Source organism: Temnothorax longispinosus, chromosome 3 (assembly GCF_030848805.1).
Source record: "Temnothorax longispinosus isolate EJ_2023e chromosome 3, Tlon_JGU_v1, whole genome shotgun sequence".
NCBI lineage: Eukaryota > Metazoa > Arthropoda > Insecta > Hymenoptera > Formicidae > Temnothorax > Temnothorax longispinosus.
The window spans coordinates 3,660,298-3,678,088 of NC_092360.1; the positions used below are offsets into that span (position 1 = coordinate 3,660,298).

A 17,791-nucleotide genomic window follows, 5' to 3' on the forward strand; every position below is an offset into this window, starting at 1 on the left:
ATAATATTCAGCATCAAGTAAAACAGTAAACTTTTATTAACTATGAATATGTTTTCTAGATACAAAACGGTAAATAAGTACGCAGTGTACTAAACATACATGCCTCTTACAAAACTCAGTACAATAACCCTATTCTTTTTATGCAACCAATCGATTACATAGGTGAATAAAGAACTCTTTAAGTGTACTATTAATGTCTAACACAGTACTTTTAAATATTCATGCAAATATTAAAAAAAAAATCAGATTTGAAGGAGCTTTTTACTAGAGTATATAGCTACTCCAATAACAACGCGGAACATTTTGGCTTGTCCAACTAATAAACGTCTGTTTGAAGCGTAATTAAATATGAATATAAATAATTGCAAGCATCAGTTTCTTTTAAATGCCCTTAAAATTGTTCGGTAAACTTGAACTTTAAACATGTTCTGTTAAATTGTTAAACATGTTCTTAGATCTGATAATAAAAGTCTATATGAACTATGTGAAAATCCGTCTTATGTATCCAAGTACTTGCTTTACAATCGTTGGGCGCAATTAATTTCAGTTAACATTTGTATATATATAAGACTGGCTCGTTCAAACTTTCGACTTACTTCATTATTGCACGTGAAACGAATAACAAATTTGAACTTGTATACAATGGAACAACATGAAGATCGCGTTTAGTTTTACAAATTTGGTGTATTGTGTTCGCTATCGATAACAAAAAATGCCGTATATACTTTATATCATATTATGCATATATAGTATATTTATATATATAATTTCTGGTCCATGCGTCTAATAATAAAAAAAGATGTTAAACACTAGTAACAGTGTGACTCAGAAATAATATCAGAATCAATATCATTATTAATAATGAATCATGAAGTCATGGAATCCATTAATTAATTAATTAATTATACAATTTTTTTACGTTACAAGAACACATCCCTCAAATGTTATGTTCCTATACGTCTCATAACAGAATTAAAATTTATAAATTGTTATAACTCATAGATCCTATAAACAATTAATATCGGTAATTCATAATGCACAATTTCGTGATAACCTTTACATCGTGTATAGCTATTTATAATTATATAAATTATATAACCATCACATACGCAAATATTTCAAGATTTTCCATTTAATCGCTACGAGTTTAATTATTTATATTTTCTCCACATAATAAAATATGATATTTTTTTACAATAAACATTATCCTTAATATTTTCACTTTATATTAGTCTTCTGAGTAGCAAAGTATGCCATTTATACCTATATAGCAATGCTGCGTCCGCTTTTTCGCATTTGCGCATCCCACGTTTTTAACCACCAGTATTCGCACTGCACTAGCGTAGTTTATTTTTCGAAGTTATTTTTTTCCTGAACCACCCTGAAAGATCATATTAATAGAATGAATAAAATGCATTGGTATAATTGTTGGTAATACATTAAAATATATAAAACAACACATTCTCTAAATAACCTACATAATTTATTCTTCCGTGTATTGCGTGTAATAGACGAATATCATAGATAATAAGTTATAACAAAATATTGCATATCAATTAAATCTCCAAAAATTTGAATATCTGTCTAATAAAGCAATCGGGAAGAACAATTTGAAATCTGTGAAAGATAGCGCATAATAATGTGCATTATTAGGTAAGGAATATATTACATAGTCTACTAAAATTTTTGCGTTATCTTTCATTCTTTTAAATCTAATGCACAACTGAACAAAAATACATGCTTTTTAACCATGCATTTAACAATCAATTAATAATTATAAAGCATACATATATCCAAAACCCATTAACTTAAGCCTTAAGCTAAAAAAAGCGATTTATTTATTTATAATAATAATACATTATAAATAGATAAATAATAGAAAACTCCATCACCTTATTCTAAAAAGCAATTTCAAAGAAAAATACTTATTAGAGCCATAAATAAATAACAGAAAGTTTATTTTATGTTAAACAGCAGTTTACGAGCAATATATACATATATAGCACACTCACAAAGTAATAAATAAAAGAAGCAAAAAATAAGATAAATTATTAAGATGTTAGTGAACTAACGATGTTAGTCTCTACATTATCTATATCGGTTAAATCAGATATTTTAGATTAACATATACATATTCAACATTGTTATCATCATTGTTAGTAGCATTCTATATTCATTTTTTTATTTATCAAGAAGTATTATTGCAATTAAGCGACGAAAAATATTTCAATTAGAAAACAACGTATGAAACATACATACATGAAACATTAAGTCGAACGTTTACTGTAGCCTTTAATGCTATCACATCATTATATTAATATCTTAAGCTCACAAAATCCATAAAAAAAGGAAAATAATGGATGATGTATGACAGCAATGAGAAATCATGTTAAATATCGTTATAAAAAATAATTATGAATTGTTACAGAGATTAATAGGTTTAATAAATATATTTCTCGCGCAGTGTGTATCCTTTACCCCAGTGTTTGTGCTGATAAAAATTTTCTTGTGTATAACTATATACATTTCTGGATATCTATTTCACGTACATTAGTCATTATTTTTCTAAATTTACATATATATTTCTCTACATACTAATCAATGTAGTCATATAAATTTGATATCCTTTTGCAAAAGCAACGTGTCTCAACTATTTACCTTGTTCAGACATTAATATTTACACATTATACACATATAATGGATTTAACAGTCAGTTTCGCGCGTAATCGGTCAGGCGTTAAAGATGGGAAGAGAAATTAATTTTCTAGCCATATTGTGCCGGGATACAAGATGCAAAATATATTCGCAATAATATATAGTCACAAAATAAAATATAAAGCCAACAATAGCCACTGTGCATGTTTTTGGAACATATCCATACATAACGCGTATGTGGATATAGTATAAAATTTTACAAACTAATAATACCATTTAAAAAATATAAAATATCATATAAATTATTTAATTTATACGATATTTTATACGGTTTTAAACAATCACATATATTTACAAGATTATAATTTTAAATCTCATAAATAGAACAAATTCAAATATAAAAACTTAATTATAATTAAGTAATTATAATTACAACAATAATTGTAATTAAGTTTTATCTTATAATATATAAAACATGATGTCTAACACTTCTCACACCAACATCAAACATCGAAAAAGGTTTGCTCTAAGTAATATGTTCCAAATAATAAACATAGATTAACAGTACTATTAATATGGCCTACGTTTACTGTGTGACATATTAAATGAAGTTTTGTAATATGTATTATGTATATAGATTTGTTCTATCATGTCTTTCCTTGTCTTTGAATAAATAATATACTGTTCGGGATATATTTCCATTTCATTCATATAAGTTTTAGAATATTTGATTTATGAAATTAAGAAATTATTTGCTTGTATAATCTGTCACTTCTTACATTTACTTGTATGAAAAAAAAATAATAATAAATTTAACAAGTTTATATAATTCTGAACGTAACATTTTCATTTTTTAAATAACAATACTCAGAATATCTAATCTTTCCTAATAACTAGTACGCCAGTATGGTTAATGATAACGATTAGCTGCATTTCAAATTCTCAGAAATTTCTTGCTGCATTTTATGAGGTAAAAAAAAAAATATGCAAATACAAAAATTGAAAATAGTGCATTTATAAATACGAATGTAAAAGTTTAATGCCACAACATAATGTGTGTGATGAGAAACTAATTATCTGTAAAATAAATTATACATGATAAGACTTGACACATGAATTGCTAGCGGTAATTCTACTATTAGAATTTTCCGAAAGGCTATGGAGGAAACATTTCAGTATCTCATCTTTAGATTTGCATACCTGCGAATCTGCGCCTTTTTGCCATGGTTTTCTTAGTGGACTGTCGAAACAATCAAAACAGTTAAATCGTTATTGATCACAGAGCAAGCATTTGAACAACAAAGCTATTTTTTTTTTCTTATAAATCGCACAACTGTGATGACCCGTGGTCGTTTTGACAACATTTACACATGTCAAAACTTTACAATGGACAAACACTGGGACAAAGATTACTGGTACAAACAAGACTTTCAATTTGGCTTACTACCAGATTTAAGAAGGATGAGAATGTCCTTCCATCAGCTAGTTAGTCAGCTAAAACTTAATCCTATGCGACTTAGCATTATCATGTTACAATTAGAAATTATGTTTTCGTCGCTTAAAATCTAAAGAGATTGTATCAAACTAAGCACTTCTGCCAATGTGCATAAATATTATAAATTTTAGATATGGTTTTAGATATATAATGTGGAAAAATGCTGCAAATATATAATATGATATCAATACGTTCGTAGTTTTGTCTTATGAAGCATCGTTTTCACGTTTATAGTGCATATTTTACCTAATTAATTGCAAAATAAAAATACTATCTATATCTAGGGACGCCGAAAGAATGATATTTTTGTGTAAAGCGAAAAATTAAATTCACTTGGACAAAATGATGCTAAAACGTAGCACTAGTATGTCCATGTAAATATGAATCTCGTGATATTTGTGCGGAAAATATGTTTATAACAGTAAATTACAACGCGTGTTATTCTATGACATGTTATCATCCATATGAAAAGATTGATCTATAAAGTGCAAAGTTTACAAAATCAATTTTTATCTAATTTTACTGTACTATATCACATGCCACTTAAATGTACGGACACGTTTCCTTACTGATAGCCACAATAATAGAGTAATATGTTGGATACAAAATCAAACTACGCCATAAAGTACTGCTTCAAGATACAAGCTACCAAAAATAATATATTGCTTTAATAGTAGCAAAGAAATAATAACGGAGGACTCAGTATTATCACAAAGAATATCTATCAAAGCTAAAAAGTATATGCATTTCGCAAAAGACGGTTATGGTAAAAAGTACGTTCTTTAAAGTTATATTTTGTTGCTCTGTTCAGTTAATTTCTCTATACTCCTGTCGTATTTCAATGTATCGTATCAAAAGATAAACATAAGCGTTCGTGTCACAATTAATATAATTCAGATATAAGTTAGATAGATAAAATACGAAATATGTACTTTAAAATTAAAATAGATCTTTATAACTAAATTTCGTTCATTGAAGTAATACATATGTCGTTTTTTAAGATATTGTAAAATACGCATAAGTCACATATAATTATAATATTCTTTGTAACATTGAGTCCTAATAAATGTGTTTCACATTTCGATAATCAACTGAAGTGCACCTATTACAGCAATTGAGCCAGTAACACTTTTTTCTGTTTCAGACTTATAAGTTTACCTTCCGCTTTTTCTTGTGCTTTTTATGTTGCTGGCCAATCATTGAGTTCCAATTAGCCTGTGTGTTGTGATCGGTCATATGACAAGATTTGGAGGAGTATTTTGTAGTAAGGGAGTTGTTCTCAATTTCTTGTTCAGATTGACTGACCAAATTGACAGGTTTGGTAATGGAACAGTTTGTAAACTCTGTATTCTTGAGCAGAGTATTTTCTAACGCAGCTATCAGAGCCTGAGACGCTGGAGGAGGCTGTATTCCAGATATATTATTATCTGACCGTTTAAAGTTTAAAGGAATCAATTATGGAAACGGCAATTTATTGAATCGCGTTTTTCCATATAATGGTGAATATAATTCTCCGGTAAAAATTTGCAAAATTGCCGTTCCAATAAATTATCCAACAATCTTGTAATCTTGAAACACAGTAATCAAATTGCTAGTACGGATACAATTAAAATATATTTCAATACTTTTCAAAAAATGAGACAGAATTTCTTAAATATATTAGAGAGTAATGTTTCTTCCTAATAATATACTTTAGAAATATCAGCAAATTAATCACTGTGTCGATTAAATGGCTGCAGTATGTAATATGAAGATTGCAGCTAGAATATAATTCAATCTGATGACGATTATATCAATGCTTTCAACACGATATCTACAAATATCTTTCAAATCTGTAACTGAGTATTTGTCACGTACACTCTGATTCCGTTGCATGATTGTATTCAGGATTTTTAATAATTATTGATGTAGTAGTGTTACTTTCATCAATACTTATATATACATTGTATATAATAATTATATATAATAATATATTATTTATAATGCAATTTCACAACTTTTTAGAGAGCAATTGTTCAAAATCATTTTACTTACTGTTATGTAACACATGAAAGATATTAATTTTTTGCGATATATAGATGATGTTATAAAAATTAATAACTCAATATTATATAGTGAATAGTGTTTTATATATAAATTACAAAAATAGTTTTTAAGATAAATTTAAATTTCTTAGTCTTACGATTGATATAAAATTTAAGATAAATTAAAAAATTATTTTTTAATTTGTTATATCTTTTTCTCTGTTCACAAACTCAGTTGTTACATTAAGAATTAAAATATAGTAATGTAAGATTAAAACACGATTTACCGTGCTTTTATACTGTCAAGAGAATTATCAATTTTGTAACAACATTTATGTGCGCAACTGCTTGATCATTCAGTTATTATATGTACAAAAGAACAGCAAATCACAATCAAGCGATAACTTATTAGTAATTATTGGCAGATTTTTCATGATTAGTGAAGTATCATATCAGTGTTTTGCAGCATTATACAATATCTAATGATTTTATAATACAGAACTTGATGTTATTATTAAGATAGCAAAAGCTATGCAGTATTTCCGATAGAGAAGGCACACCGTATAAATAAGAATTAAATAAACACTTATATTAACAGATACTAACCTCGGACTGAAGAGAATCCGATGTGGGGGGACCGTTTAGCATAGACTGCTCTGAGCTGCTACAGCCGCCACAAATTTCGTTCTGGAATTGATAAAGCAATATCTTTTTATATTTTCCCATTTTATTCTAAATATATATCGCTACAAGAAGCTATATTAAAAAAGTACCTTGAGTTGAGACACTTCCTGTTGAAGCTGTGTGACAAGATTTTTTTCGTATACTAAACTCGCCTCACTAGTTTCAACAAGGGAACGCAATTTTGTAACTTCGGCATCCAACGTTGCCCTCTTATTGCATTCCACTTCCAATTCTTGCGATAATCGAACCTTTTCCTGAAATAACAATAAGAAAAAATAAGTCACCATCAGTATTCTTTATCACGTATATGTATTCCAATACAGAATTAAAACAGTGAGATCTACCTCTTGTAATTGTTCTAAAGTGACAAGCTCGTTGCCATCTCCACAAGATGTGGCTCTCTGTGCTTTAAGTAATATTTCAGTACGATTCTGCTCTGCACGATCTTCTAATTCTTTTACCCTCTGTTTGAACTAGAAGAAGGATCGTAGTATAAGACAAAAAATATATTTTAATGTCTCAGTTGAAAGATCTCTGTTTTCAAAATAAATATTTCTATAATCTTTACCTCTTCATTTGAGATTAATTTCGCTTGCATATCATTAAGTTCTACTCTAAGGTTCGCCACTTCATTCTCACTTTGCCGAAGTTGCGATTGCCATTTTGCTTCCTCGGATTCTATATAACTTTGTAGTCTATTAAGCATACCTTCCTAAAAAAAAAATTAAATAAAGAAGTTATGTTTTTGTAATAAGGTATTACCAAATTCAATGAAATACTCACCGTATCATAGATAATCCGTTTATAATGTGAAACCATGCCTTGCAGATTTTTGTTCTGTCTCTCCAAATCTGGATTTATCTGATCCGTGTTTTTCTGTTTTAATTCATTTAGAATAGTAGATATTTTATCTTCAAAAGATTTGAGCCATTGTTCATGTGTTTTCTCAGACACATTAATCTCGGGGAATATCCTCTGTAGAAGTGCCTTAGTTATTTCTTCTTGTTCTTCTTTAATTTTTTGGGTTGCCTCCTGATTAAAGAAACATAAGCAATGTTATAAAAACTATATCATATAAAAAATATTTATTAAAAAATGTTAATTTTCCAATATCAATAAATAATCAAATATTTATATTTTATACATAACATATTTTAATATTCAATAATCGCAATTGAAATAATTTAGGAGAAATAATAATAATGTAATTAAATCTTAGTGTATCACAATATATGGTATTAGTTTTTCGTTAAATTTCTACTATTTAGCAAATAATAATGTGTGATGTGCTCCAAAAGCAACAGATTTCGAACTTGACCATGATTCTCGTACAATATATGCTTAATTTTATAAGAGGATAATTGGAAAATTAAAGATCATGAATGAATATGAGACGATAATACTAACTCGTTTCAGGAACATATTTCAATAAGATATTTCAAGAATAATATTAATTGAGAATTATAGCAAAGAAGCTTACTTTAACACCTCTCTCATCATTGGACTTGGCACGCAACTCAGCAGCAGAAAGAGCTTCCATTACTTTCCAATTCTTTGTGCGTAGCTCCTGTGGTATAGAAAAGCCGATATGTAGAAAAGTTAGAAAAATAAATTTTCTACATTGTTATAATAGATTATAACTTGTTTATAACCAGCATAACAAAGAATTAGATCGTTTCAATTATATGAGAAGAGAAAATGAAATAGAGTAATGAAAGTAAAGATATATATTAATGTGTGTTATATAGAAATTTATTAGATTCAAACACGTAACAAATATATTTTATAAAATCAAACAAAAACTATTTTAGAATAATATGCAAAGAACTTACGTTATTTTTAGATTTTTGGGCCTCCAAAGCTTCTTCTAGTTGCCTGATAAAACATTGATGTTTGTCTGCATCACTTTCTAGTACATGTAACCGTTCATCTATCTTATTAAACTCCTCTTCCTTGTGCGTTAACTCAGCTGTTAATTTTTCTAGTAGAGCCTTTTCCTCTCTAAATTTTTAGAGAATAAATATATCACGGGAATTAATTTTTAAGTTAAATATAGCAATATACAACGAAAAAGTTGTTAATAATACATACTATGTTAAATAGATTTTTTATAATTTTATACATATATACATACAAATTGGCATGTTGGGGTTCAGTAGTAGTGGCTAATACTACATCCGTATGGACTTTCTTCTCTTCGTGCTGTTGTTGAAGCTCTTTTTGTTTCTCTATAGCATTCGCAAGCTGCACATACATAAAACATAATTTTTTAAAATCTTTAAAATCTATATTTTATATGTAATGTCTTGGATACTAACGTTAGTAATTTTTTCTACCATACAATATACAATTGTTAGAAAAATCCAAACTAAAGATGACTAAATAATACCTCAGTACGCAGTCTGTCGTTTTCTTCTTGCAGTTTCATAATTCGAAGATGCTCATCTCCCGCCTTTTTCTCATTGCTCTGTAGTCTATTTATTTCGGTTTGTAACGCCTTTATTTCACTTGTCATTGCATTGGAGTCCCTAATCTGATTACGAGCCATACCTAATTCCATCTGTGAATCTGCTAACTTTTCCTGTAGTGTGTATAGCTTGTTTTGATACTGGTTCGCATCGTTTTTTGCTTCTTTCAAACTACATTCCGTCCTTTCAAAATCAGTCTTTAGCATATCCAACTTCTTTTGTACGGAATTTAATTCGGATTCCATACGTGTGACTTGCATGCTGGATTGTTGCAAATCGTTCTGTATGGCATAAAATTTATCCTGCGATCTCTTTAGTTCGTCTTCCTTGCTACTCAATGCATTTTTTAGGGCTATAATTTCGGCCGCTTCTGAATTAGCTTCGTTCATCGTGGCTGACAGCTCTGATTTTAATTTCATTAGTTCTGTTTGAGCCTTGCTAAGTTCCACCTTTAAGGTAGGCGTTTCATTGGCTTCATTTTTCGTATGATTTAATTCAGCCTGCAGTGAGTTTACTTGTTTCTGCAATTCTTGTTCATGGCGATGTGCGTTTTTCAATCTATGATCTAAATCGGTGTGCGCACGATGAGATTCCTAGAAATTATCAAGAAAACACTCAATACTGGGAAAAAAGCTAAGATTACTTAAGAACAACAAGGGATCATGGTTCTTACCTCAAGTTGCCTAGCAACATCTTGTAGTCGATCGTTTGCTTCCTTGAAATGCTGTAATTGTCCTTCCGAATGCATCAATTGATTTTGCATTAATCCTAATTGCTGACGTAACATATCTATCTCTGCGGTGCTGCTATCACAGGTCGCTGCGAGCTCATTTTGCAGATCCTGCATCTCCACATGTTTCTGGGCCAATTGCGATTTCAATGCATTCTCATTATCGCGCATCTGAGCGAATTGCACTTCCATTTGCTTTCGCTGCGCCATCAACTCTTGCTGCAAGTGGCCCTGAGTCTGTCCTTGATCTTCTTGCAATTTGTGAATAATAGCGGCATCCTCGTTTACTTTGGCCTGCAGTTGTTCAATTTGCCTAGCAAAACCTTGCTTCTCTGCAACGTGACTTTCCAAAATATGTTGCATTCGGGTATGCAATGTCTGAGTCTCCGTGATTTTGGCGTTCAATGATTCCTCAAGTTGTCGAATGTTCGCCGACAGTCTAGATTTCTCTGAATTAAATTCAGCTCGCAAATCCTTCAACTTGTTTTGAACGGCCACGCTCGCTTCATGCTCGTCGACTAATGCTTTCTCTTTTTCCGCTAATTGTTTTTTCAACTTAATAACGGGGTCGGCGCGACCTTCTGTCCACTCAGAATGCTCCAACGACGGATTGTCCTGCTGTTTATTCAAGAGTTGATTCGTGAGGATCTGTATTTCAGATCGACTAAGCTCTGCTTTTTGAATACATAGCATCAATAATTCAACATTAACGGCATCCCCATCTAAAAAAAAAATTGTTGAAAATATCAGGCATTAAAATTAAATACTGAAATTTTTATAATAAAAAATTCTATATTATTATATATTAAAACTGATAAAATTGATAAGTTATTAAAATATCAATTAATATAAAAACTTATAAACACACTTTTTTAATATAATTTTTATGTTTATGTTTACTTCAACTAAAATAATCTTTACAAATTATCACAATTGTTCAGAAATACAATGAGGAAATTATTGCTCGTACTGCAAGGCTACCGGTACTAAGTGCACGGACATTGACCTTTGTATGTGTGTATGTATGTGTGTGGAGGGGGAAGTGATCCTACCTCAACCACATTCCAAAGCACTTCAAAGGAATTTGCTTGACTTTGCTTTGGTCAGATAATTCACATAACTTACTCGGATTTTTATTAGCCTTTTTAACTTGCATTACGGTATAAAATAATTTATTTTTAGAGAAAATTGTATTGAAAAGTAATATATATTATTAACTAATGTAGGTATTATCGATCAATTCTCTACAATAATCGCAATCTCATTATCGTATAACTGTATTGAATTCTGTTAATTTATTTAAATATTACTATAACATATTTACAGTATAGAAAATAGTTAGAAAATAATGAAAATATATTCAAAAAATAATAAAGATACAAATTTGTGTAAATATATATTATTAAATCTTTCAGTATAAGTTGTAAAGATGAAAACTGATAGGTTACAGTACAGAGAGAAATGAGGTCGTATTTCCAATCAATTAAATTGCGGGCTATAGAATGTCATGACAGGTTAGAAATATTGATTTGCTCTCTGTAAGAAACACACATAGATTTGTATCATCTTTGAGCGCTAGATTCACGCTTTTGTCATTTGCTATTGAACTCACGAATAAGTAAATTATATCCTTTTACAAATAATGACTTACCGATCTGGGATAAAATGTCATTCTTTTTTTTCGTCTTTTTGGGTTCCCTATTTGGTAACTGTTGGACTACCTCCTTGACAACTTCCTTTACTTCCTTTACTGGTGTTTCCTTCTGCTGCTCCCTTATTTCCCTCATAGCTTCTTTATTAGCAGATGATGCATTAGTGTAAGTATTAGCGTCCTGTTTCTCATCTTTACTATTTTCATCTTTCTTCTTTACAGCATCCTTATTATTTTTCTTCAATTTGGTAGGAGTATCCTTTGGTGACTTGTTGACTTTCTCCACAGTCTCAGTAATCTGCTGAAGATTCTCCCTCTATTATATGTATATGTTACAGACACACATTGTTACTATACTACTACATTTAAATCGAGTAAAATAATAAGATGAAATTTTTTCATAAAACATTAGTATCCACGTTAATTATAATCTATGGCAATATAAAGATCATATTCATCTCAAACATTAATCTTTACTTGTGCAACTATTAATGTTCCGTAAGTCAATATGATTTCTGTTAGTCAAGAACGTTTGATGAATGTTTAATAAATATAAACATCCTTTCATGCACGTGTTAATTTTTCCAAATGATAAGAGTAAAGGGAATTAAGCAGTGAAGGAAGTAAACAGCACAATAGCAGATATGATAATAATCTTAAAAACAATTTTAATCAATATTTTAAGAAGTTACCTTGCTCGACATGATATTATACTTTCGTCTATTAAACTAAAAAATAAAGCAGAAAAACATGCAATATCCAGGAAATATGCAAGTGGTGCAAGATATTTTGCAAATGGCAATCACTCACACTATGACTCCGCACGAGTTCAAGGTCATCCTTTGGATGAATAAGATCAAAATGGTTAGCCTCTGCCAAGGAAGATTGCGAGGGATTTAATTCAGTCACGATGACTGATGGCTCGTCTTTATTTACGAGGATTGGCTTTATCTTTTCAGGTTTTCCTTTCTTCTTATTGCCTTTGTTACTCTCCTAAGAGTTTAATGCAGATGTATAATGTTCCCATATTATTTGATCAAGGAGGCAATGTCAAAAAATATCAAGTAGCATGCTTGGAAGATCCATGTTACATCATATAACAATGGGCACATATATAATAAATAATAAATCATATTATATCATGGTATTATGCTTCATATAATAATTTTGTTTAATTGAGATAATTAATTACGTCAAATTTTTTTTATTTTAATATCTTTAATCTTAAATGTGAAAAATATTTAATAGTAATATTTAATAATTATTAAGAGAAAAGAAGACCGCTATATGATACACAATCAAATAAGAATATAAGCCGTTTTCGGTCTAAGCTTAGATTTTAGGCAGCTCAATATTAATTTCCGTGTATATGTATTATTATAATACATTTACGTATATATATTCCAACTTATTACTGCGCGCCGATCACAGTCGGACTTGAAACACAGCTATCGTTGGAACATTAAAAACCCTTTCCTCCCCGGAATTGAATCAACGCGATTTAATCCATATCTAAAAAAGAGATTATCTAAACTGTAAAAAATTTATTGCCAAAAATATTACCTCAGCGCAGTAATAAATTGGAATACATACGTCTATGTGTTATAATAATACATATACACGGAAATAAATATTGAGCTGCCTAAGATCTAAGCTTAGACCGAAAACGGCTTATATTCTTATTTGAATATTTAATAATATTCAGTAATAAATTATTAGTTAGCAATTTAAGTCGCTTTTCACCTTATATTTATTTTGTCTTCTTGTTGAGCATATAAACCTGGAATTTACAAGTTTATTGCTGTTAATGCTTTTGCAGTATTTTCTTTATGATTTGAAGCAGCTTGTAAAATTAAAAAATATTTAAAAAAATATATTCTGTTTTATACACAATTAAAATTTGCTAAAGATTTGTAGAAATGCCCAATTTTCTCACATTAGTAACATTCTTCGTGCCTGGCTCTTTTGTAATCTAGGTGATAAGGTAGTCGAGACTAAAGCAGTATCATTAAAATGCTGCTGCATATGTATGATGTGTGAAGTTATTTTTAGAAAATAATCTTGAACTTTCAGATTTACTTATCAATGGGACACGTATGCAAGAAATTATCAACTCGGGCTTTCAATCAAAATCACATTCTTAAACATATTTATTTAATATCTCAATTCACCTGCGTATGTGTGTTAATTCTTTCCAAACAACGATATATTCTTACTTGTAAGACCAATAATCTTTTGCTATACAATTTGATGTAATAACCTCTTACTTAATTAAAGATTTAATATTTTTATAACTTACCAAGACATCATTTATTTGCGTTACATTAAGTTGTTGAAAATTAATAAGCTTCGATTTTCGTTTAAAGCAATACTATAATATAAAACATAAGATAATAAGCCTACTAAAAACATCTTACAAAACAGAAATTACTTGTAACTTGTGGTTAATGAAAATTAACAAATGAAAACAGCAATCGAAAGCGACTTCAGTATGTGAAATGTTGGAATTGACATTAGTTTTGCCGTATTACAATTTTCTCTGCAAAAATAGAGCAGTCAAGGGAAATTTATATAAATCTTCCTAAAATATCTTTGCACGTTCTCAGATAAATCATCATGAATGAGAAACGGATTTTATTATTAATATATTTTCGGAAATATATCTTCATATGAGGATTCATTTGCTGTAAGTTATTCGATGGTAATGCCCATTATTATATAAATGCATATAATGTAAGTTATAATAATTCACGAGTGTTAAAAATTATTGAATAAAAAATATTTATATTCTTATAAATAACGTATATAAACATGATAATGAACAACATGAAAATTTGCTTATAATTAATTTATCTAGTATTATAGGCCTATATATAAATATATATATATATATATATATATATATATATATATATATATATATATATATACACACACATATACACATATATATTCCATTATCCAGAAAAATTATTATCAAATAAGTTTTTTGGGTGAAGTGTTAAAGATAAATGTCAAATAACAACTATAACAATTCTGCCTCGTGGATTATATGACAATAGAATAAAAAAATGAAATAAAAAATGGAAGCTCCCTGTTCATAAGTCTTTTCTTTGCTAGGTAGATGTAATGATATACCATATTGTATGTCATCTAGGTTACTGTATTTCATGCATGAAAATATAAAACGTTCAAATCTTAAATGCTTCAAAGACCGCTTTATATATAACCCTATTTTATTTTAGGCTCCACTTTAATTTTAAGCAGGCAATTATAATTATGACGCGTTTGTGTGATACAAAAAGCGGGTAAATATTAATCGATCAATGACTCAGGAGGATGACCGCGATCGCGCTTCTCTTATTTCACGTTAGAAAATTGACAAACGTTATTGCTACCTTCTTTTGTCTCATCATTCTACATTGTTAATATTTGAAGATTCACAACTGTGATAGAAAGAGTCCATCGATAATAGCCCTATTAGAGCACCAGCTTAGTATTTTTAAAATAGATTTTAGCCTTTTTAAATACCTAAATACTTAAGTCCTATGTATATCCATCCTATAATCAGAGTTGTACCAGCGCTCTATTTCGCATATTAAATCGAAAAGTTTACAATACATCTTGTTCGATTTTTATGGAATAATTGCATAGGCTTTTTAGTGAATAACAAGAATAAATAAACAAATTTTAAGTTTACCTGTACTGGAGGCTCAGGAGGCAATATTTGGGGAGTTTCTTCAAATTGTACATGATCCGACCTCTCATCCTTATCCTCCTTATCATCTTTCTCCTCTTTCTTCTCTTTCACCTTCTTTCCTGCCTTATTCTTGTGCTTTTTTTCTTTATTTTTATCCTTTTTATCTGTAAACGGAACAAAAAATCTATTAAAGGCTACCATAGTACATAAATATTTTTCTCAACCATTTGACATTGTATTAACTGGTGTTTGACTTTTACTTATTTCTTTATTTACATACATACTAAACATTGGGTGCGTTCAGCCGATACTCCGCTAGCCTAGCAATCGTGAGCAGTCGCTCGTTTTCGCTCGTTTCCTCTCCTTTGACCCAATGGATTAAAAGGAGAGGAAACGAACGAAAACGAGCGACTGCTCACGATTGCTAGGCTAGCGGAGTATCGGCTGAACGCACCCATTTCTAACTTATATTCTGTACCAAATAATTTTGTATACATCAAAATGTTTATATTACAGATTATATCACAGGTTAAAGTGACTCGTCAAAGCAAAAATCTGACTCTACAGGCAAAATTGCATAAATTAATCGACATACTCGACAGCAGATCATCAGGAAGCTTTCTCTGCTCGGCGATTGCTTCTTCGTAAGATTTCTCTCTCGTACCAAACATCAAGATGAAGGCGATGGCCGCAGCGGAGATGACAACAATGCCGACGTACACAAGTCCCGTCTGAACATCCATCTTTGGTTGTTTTATCTGTAAGAAAATTATCATACTATAAGTATCAATCTGTCACATAAGATAAATTACAATCCTCAGTCATTGGTTGTGACAGACGTAGAAAAATTTCTTTTTCACAATATTTTCTTATCTGTATCAACTCGGCCACGTAGCTGTTTACCCTTCAAACCTGTCGGAAGCTTTTTAAGATTCCACACGAATCAAAAGATAAAAAAAACACTATCCGATCACGGGAAAAATTATCTCTTGTTCGGTTACGGTAAATAAGAGGAGTATATAAGAAATCGAGAGAGAAAAATCCAGAAATCGTTAATGTAACGTTGCTCCACGTTGAATTTTTTTTAGTGGAAAGCAAAGCGGACCGGTCGCGAGGACGCTCGGAGACTTTGTCCTTGAGACACCCCAGTGGGGCATCCCAAGATAACGGTGGAACGTGTATACGTGTGCAGGCCGAGCGAGAGCGGAGTGAAACAAATCACAGTTGAACGGGCGTGCGGAGTAAATCCGGGGGCCGCGACACCGCGGCCGATGATTTGGCGGAACGGCATATGGATTTACGGGGCGCGGGTCATCGACATCGTCGCGGGGGACTGACGACGTGACGACTGGTGACGACTGACCGGCGAAATTCGGTGCATCGGTGGCACGTTTAACGGTGTTACAAGGCGACCGGCACGCCGTTGCTCTCTCTCTCTCGCCCCCGGCGAGGGAGTCTCGCGCGCACGCACGCACGCACGCCGACGCGAGACGCGACCACTTACCGAGGGTGTTTATCCTCGTTGATTTCCAAGACGCGGGTGCTGCGACGGACGCGGCGAAAGAGGTCGCGGACCAGGATTTCGTCGCGGGATCGGCGCGCTCCTCGCTGCGGACAGCACGGCTGGGTGTCGCGTAGACGAGGCGAGACGGAGTGATAGAAAGAGAGAGGGAGACCGGAGCCGGAGAGGAAAAAGCGAGCGCGACGGAGCAGGAATCGCACGCGCGCGGCTCGATTCCCCGAAGCACTATGGCGGCCGGACGTGGAGCGAGCTGTACTAGGCGCCGCAAGCCACGCCTATCGGCCGCCGGCGTCTCCGATTGGCGCGTGGCCGCTGCCACGTATGCAGGATACGGCGCACGGCGCCCGACGGCGACGGCCGGTCGGCGGTTGCGCGACGGCTCTCATCCGCGATGATCCGCGACGATCGTCGGATCCCCGATTATCTCGGTGGGATCGTATCGGTGAATGATCGACGATCTAATTCAATCGGCGAACGCCGTCATGTCCCGTACTACGTGGCACGTGCACACTGCACGGTGCACGACGCGCTTTCGATGCCACGAATCCGCAAGTGCGCGTCGGCGACATCAGCAAGTTCATACGATGGCCAACCCAGGCCAACCTGGCCAACCTCGCGAGCGCGAAAGCGCGGTTACCTTCACGCCTTCACGCCGGTTGTTGACAATTCGGCGCCGTCGATCAATCGAGGTCGCGGTTGATCGCGCGATCTTGCGAGTGCGCGCGCTGATCAAACAAAATTGTGGAACACTTGCTCACAAAAGAGATAATCAAATTGTATATTTGATTAAGTCAATAAAATGTTATATGTTTCAACAGGTTGAATGCTGAGTCTGATTAGCTTTCTCCTGTCTGCGCCGGAA

General features: G+C 32.1%; 1 protein-coding gene across 3 annotated transcripts; it reads right to left on the bottom strand.

The window, feature by feature from the left end:
* Positions 1–13: 13 nt before the first annotated feature.
* LOC139809272 (uncharacterized) lies at positions 14–17,471 on the bottom strand. Of its 3 annotated transcripts, XM_071772035.1 has the most exons (18): positions 16,912–17,471; positions 16,003–16,165; positions 15,408–15,571; positions 12,518–12,700; positions 12,400–12,435; positions 11,708–12,008; positions 10,000–10,778; positions 9,248–9,919; positions 8,993–9,102; positions 8,691–8,859; positions 8,339–8,425; positions 7,642–7,890; positions 7,427–7,570; positions 7,203–7,331; positions 6,948–7,112; positions 6,781–6,861; positions 5,309–5,554; positions 14–1,381 (listed from the first exon to the last, which is right to left on the bottom strand). In XM_071772035.1, exons 2-18 carry the CDS (start codon positions 16,148–16,150, stop codon positions 1,361–1,363), a joined length of 3,684 nt encoding a protein of 1,227 aa, XP_071628136.1. In that variant the 5' UTR covers positions 16,151–16,165; positions 16,912–17,471; the 3' UTR covers positions 14–1,360. The 3 variants fall into 3 exon arrangements, with proteins under 3 accessions (XP_071628136.1, XP_071628137.1, XP_071628135.1); XM_071772036.1 differs by lacking the exons at positions 12,400–12,435; positions 16,912–17,471 and adding an exon at positions 16,771–16,803 and having other exon boundaries at positions 11,708–12,005; XM_071772034.1 differs by lacking the exons at positions 12,400–12,435; positions 16,912–17,471 and adding an exon at positions 16,771–16,803 and having other exon boundaries at positions 11,708–12,023.
* Between the last annotated feature and the right edge of the window lie 320 nt (positions 17,472–17,791).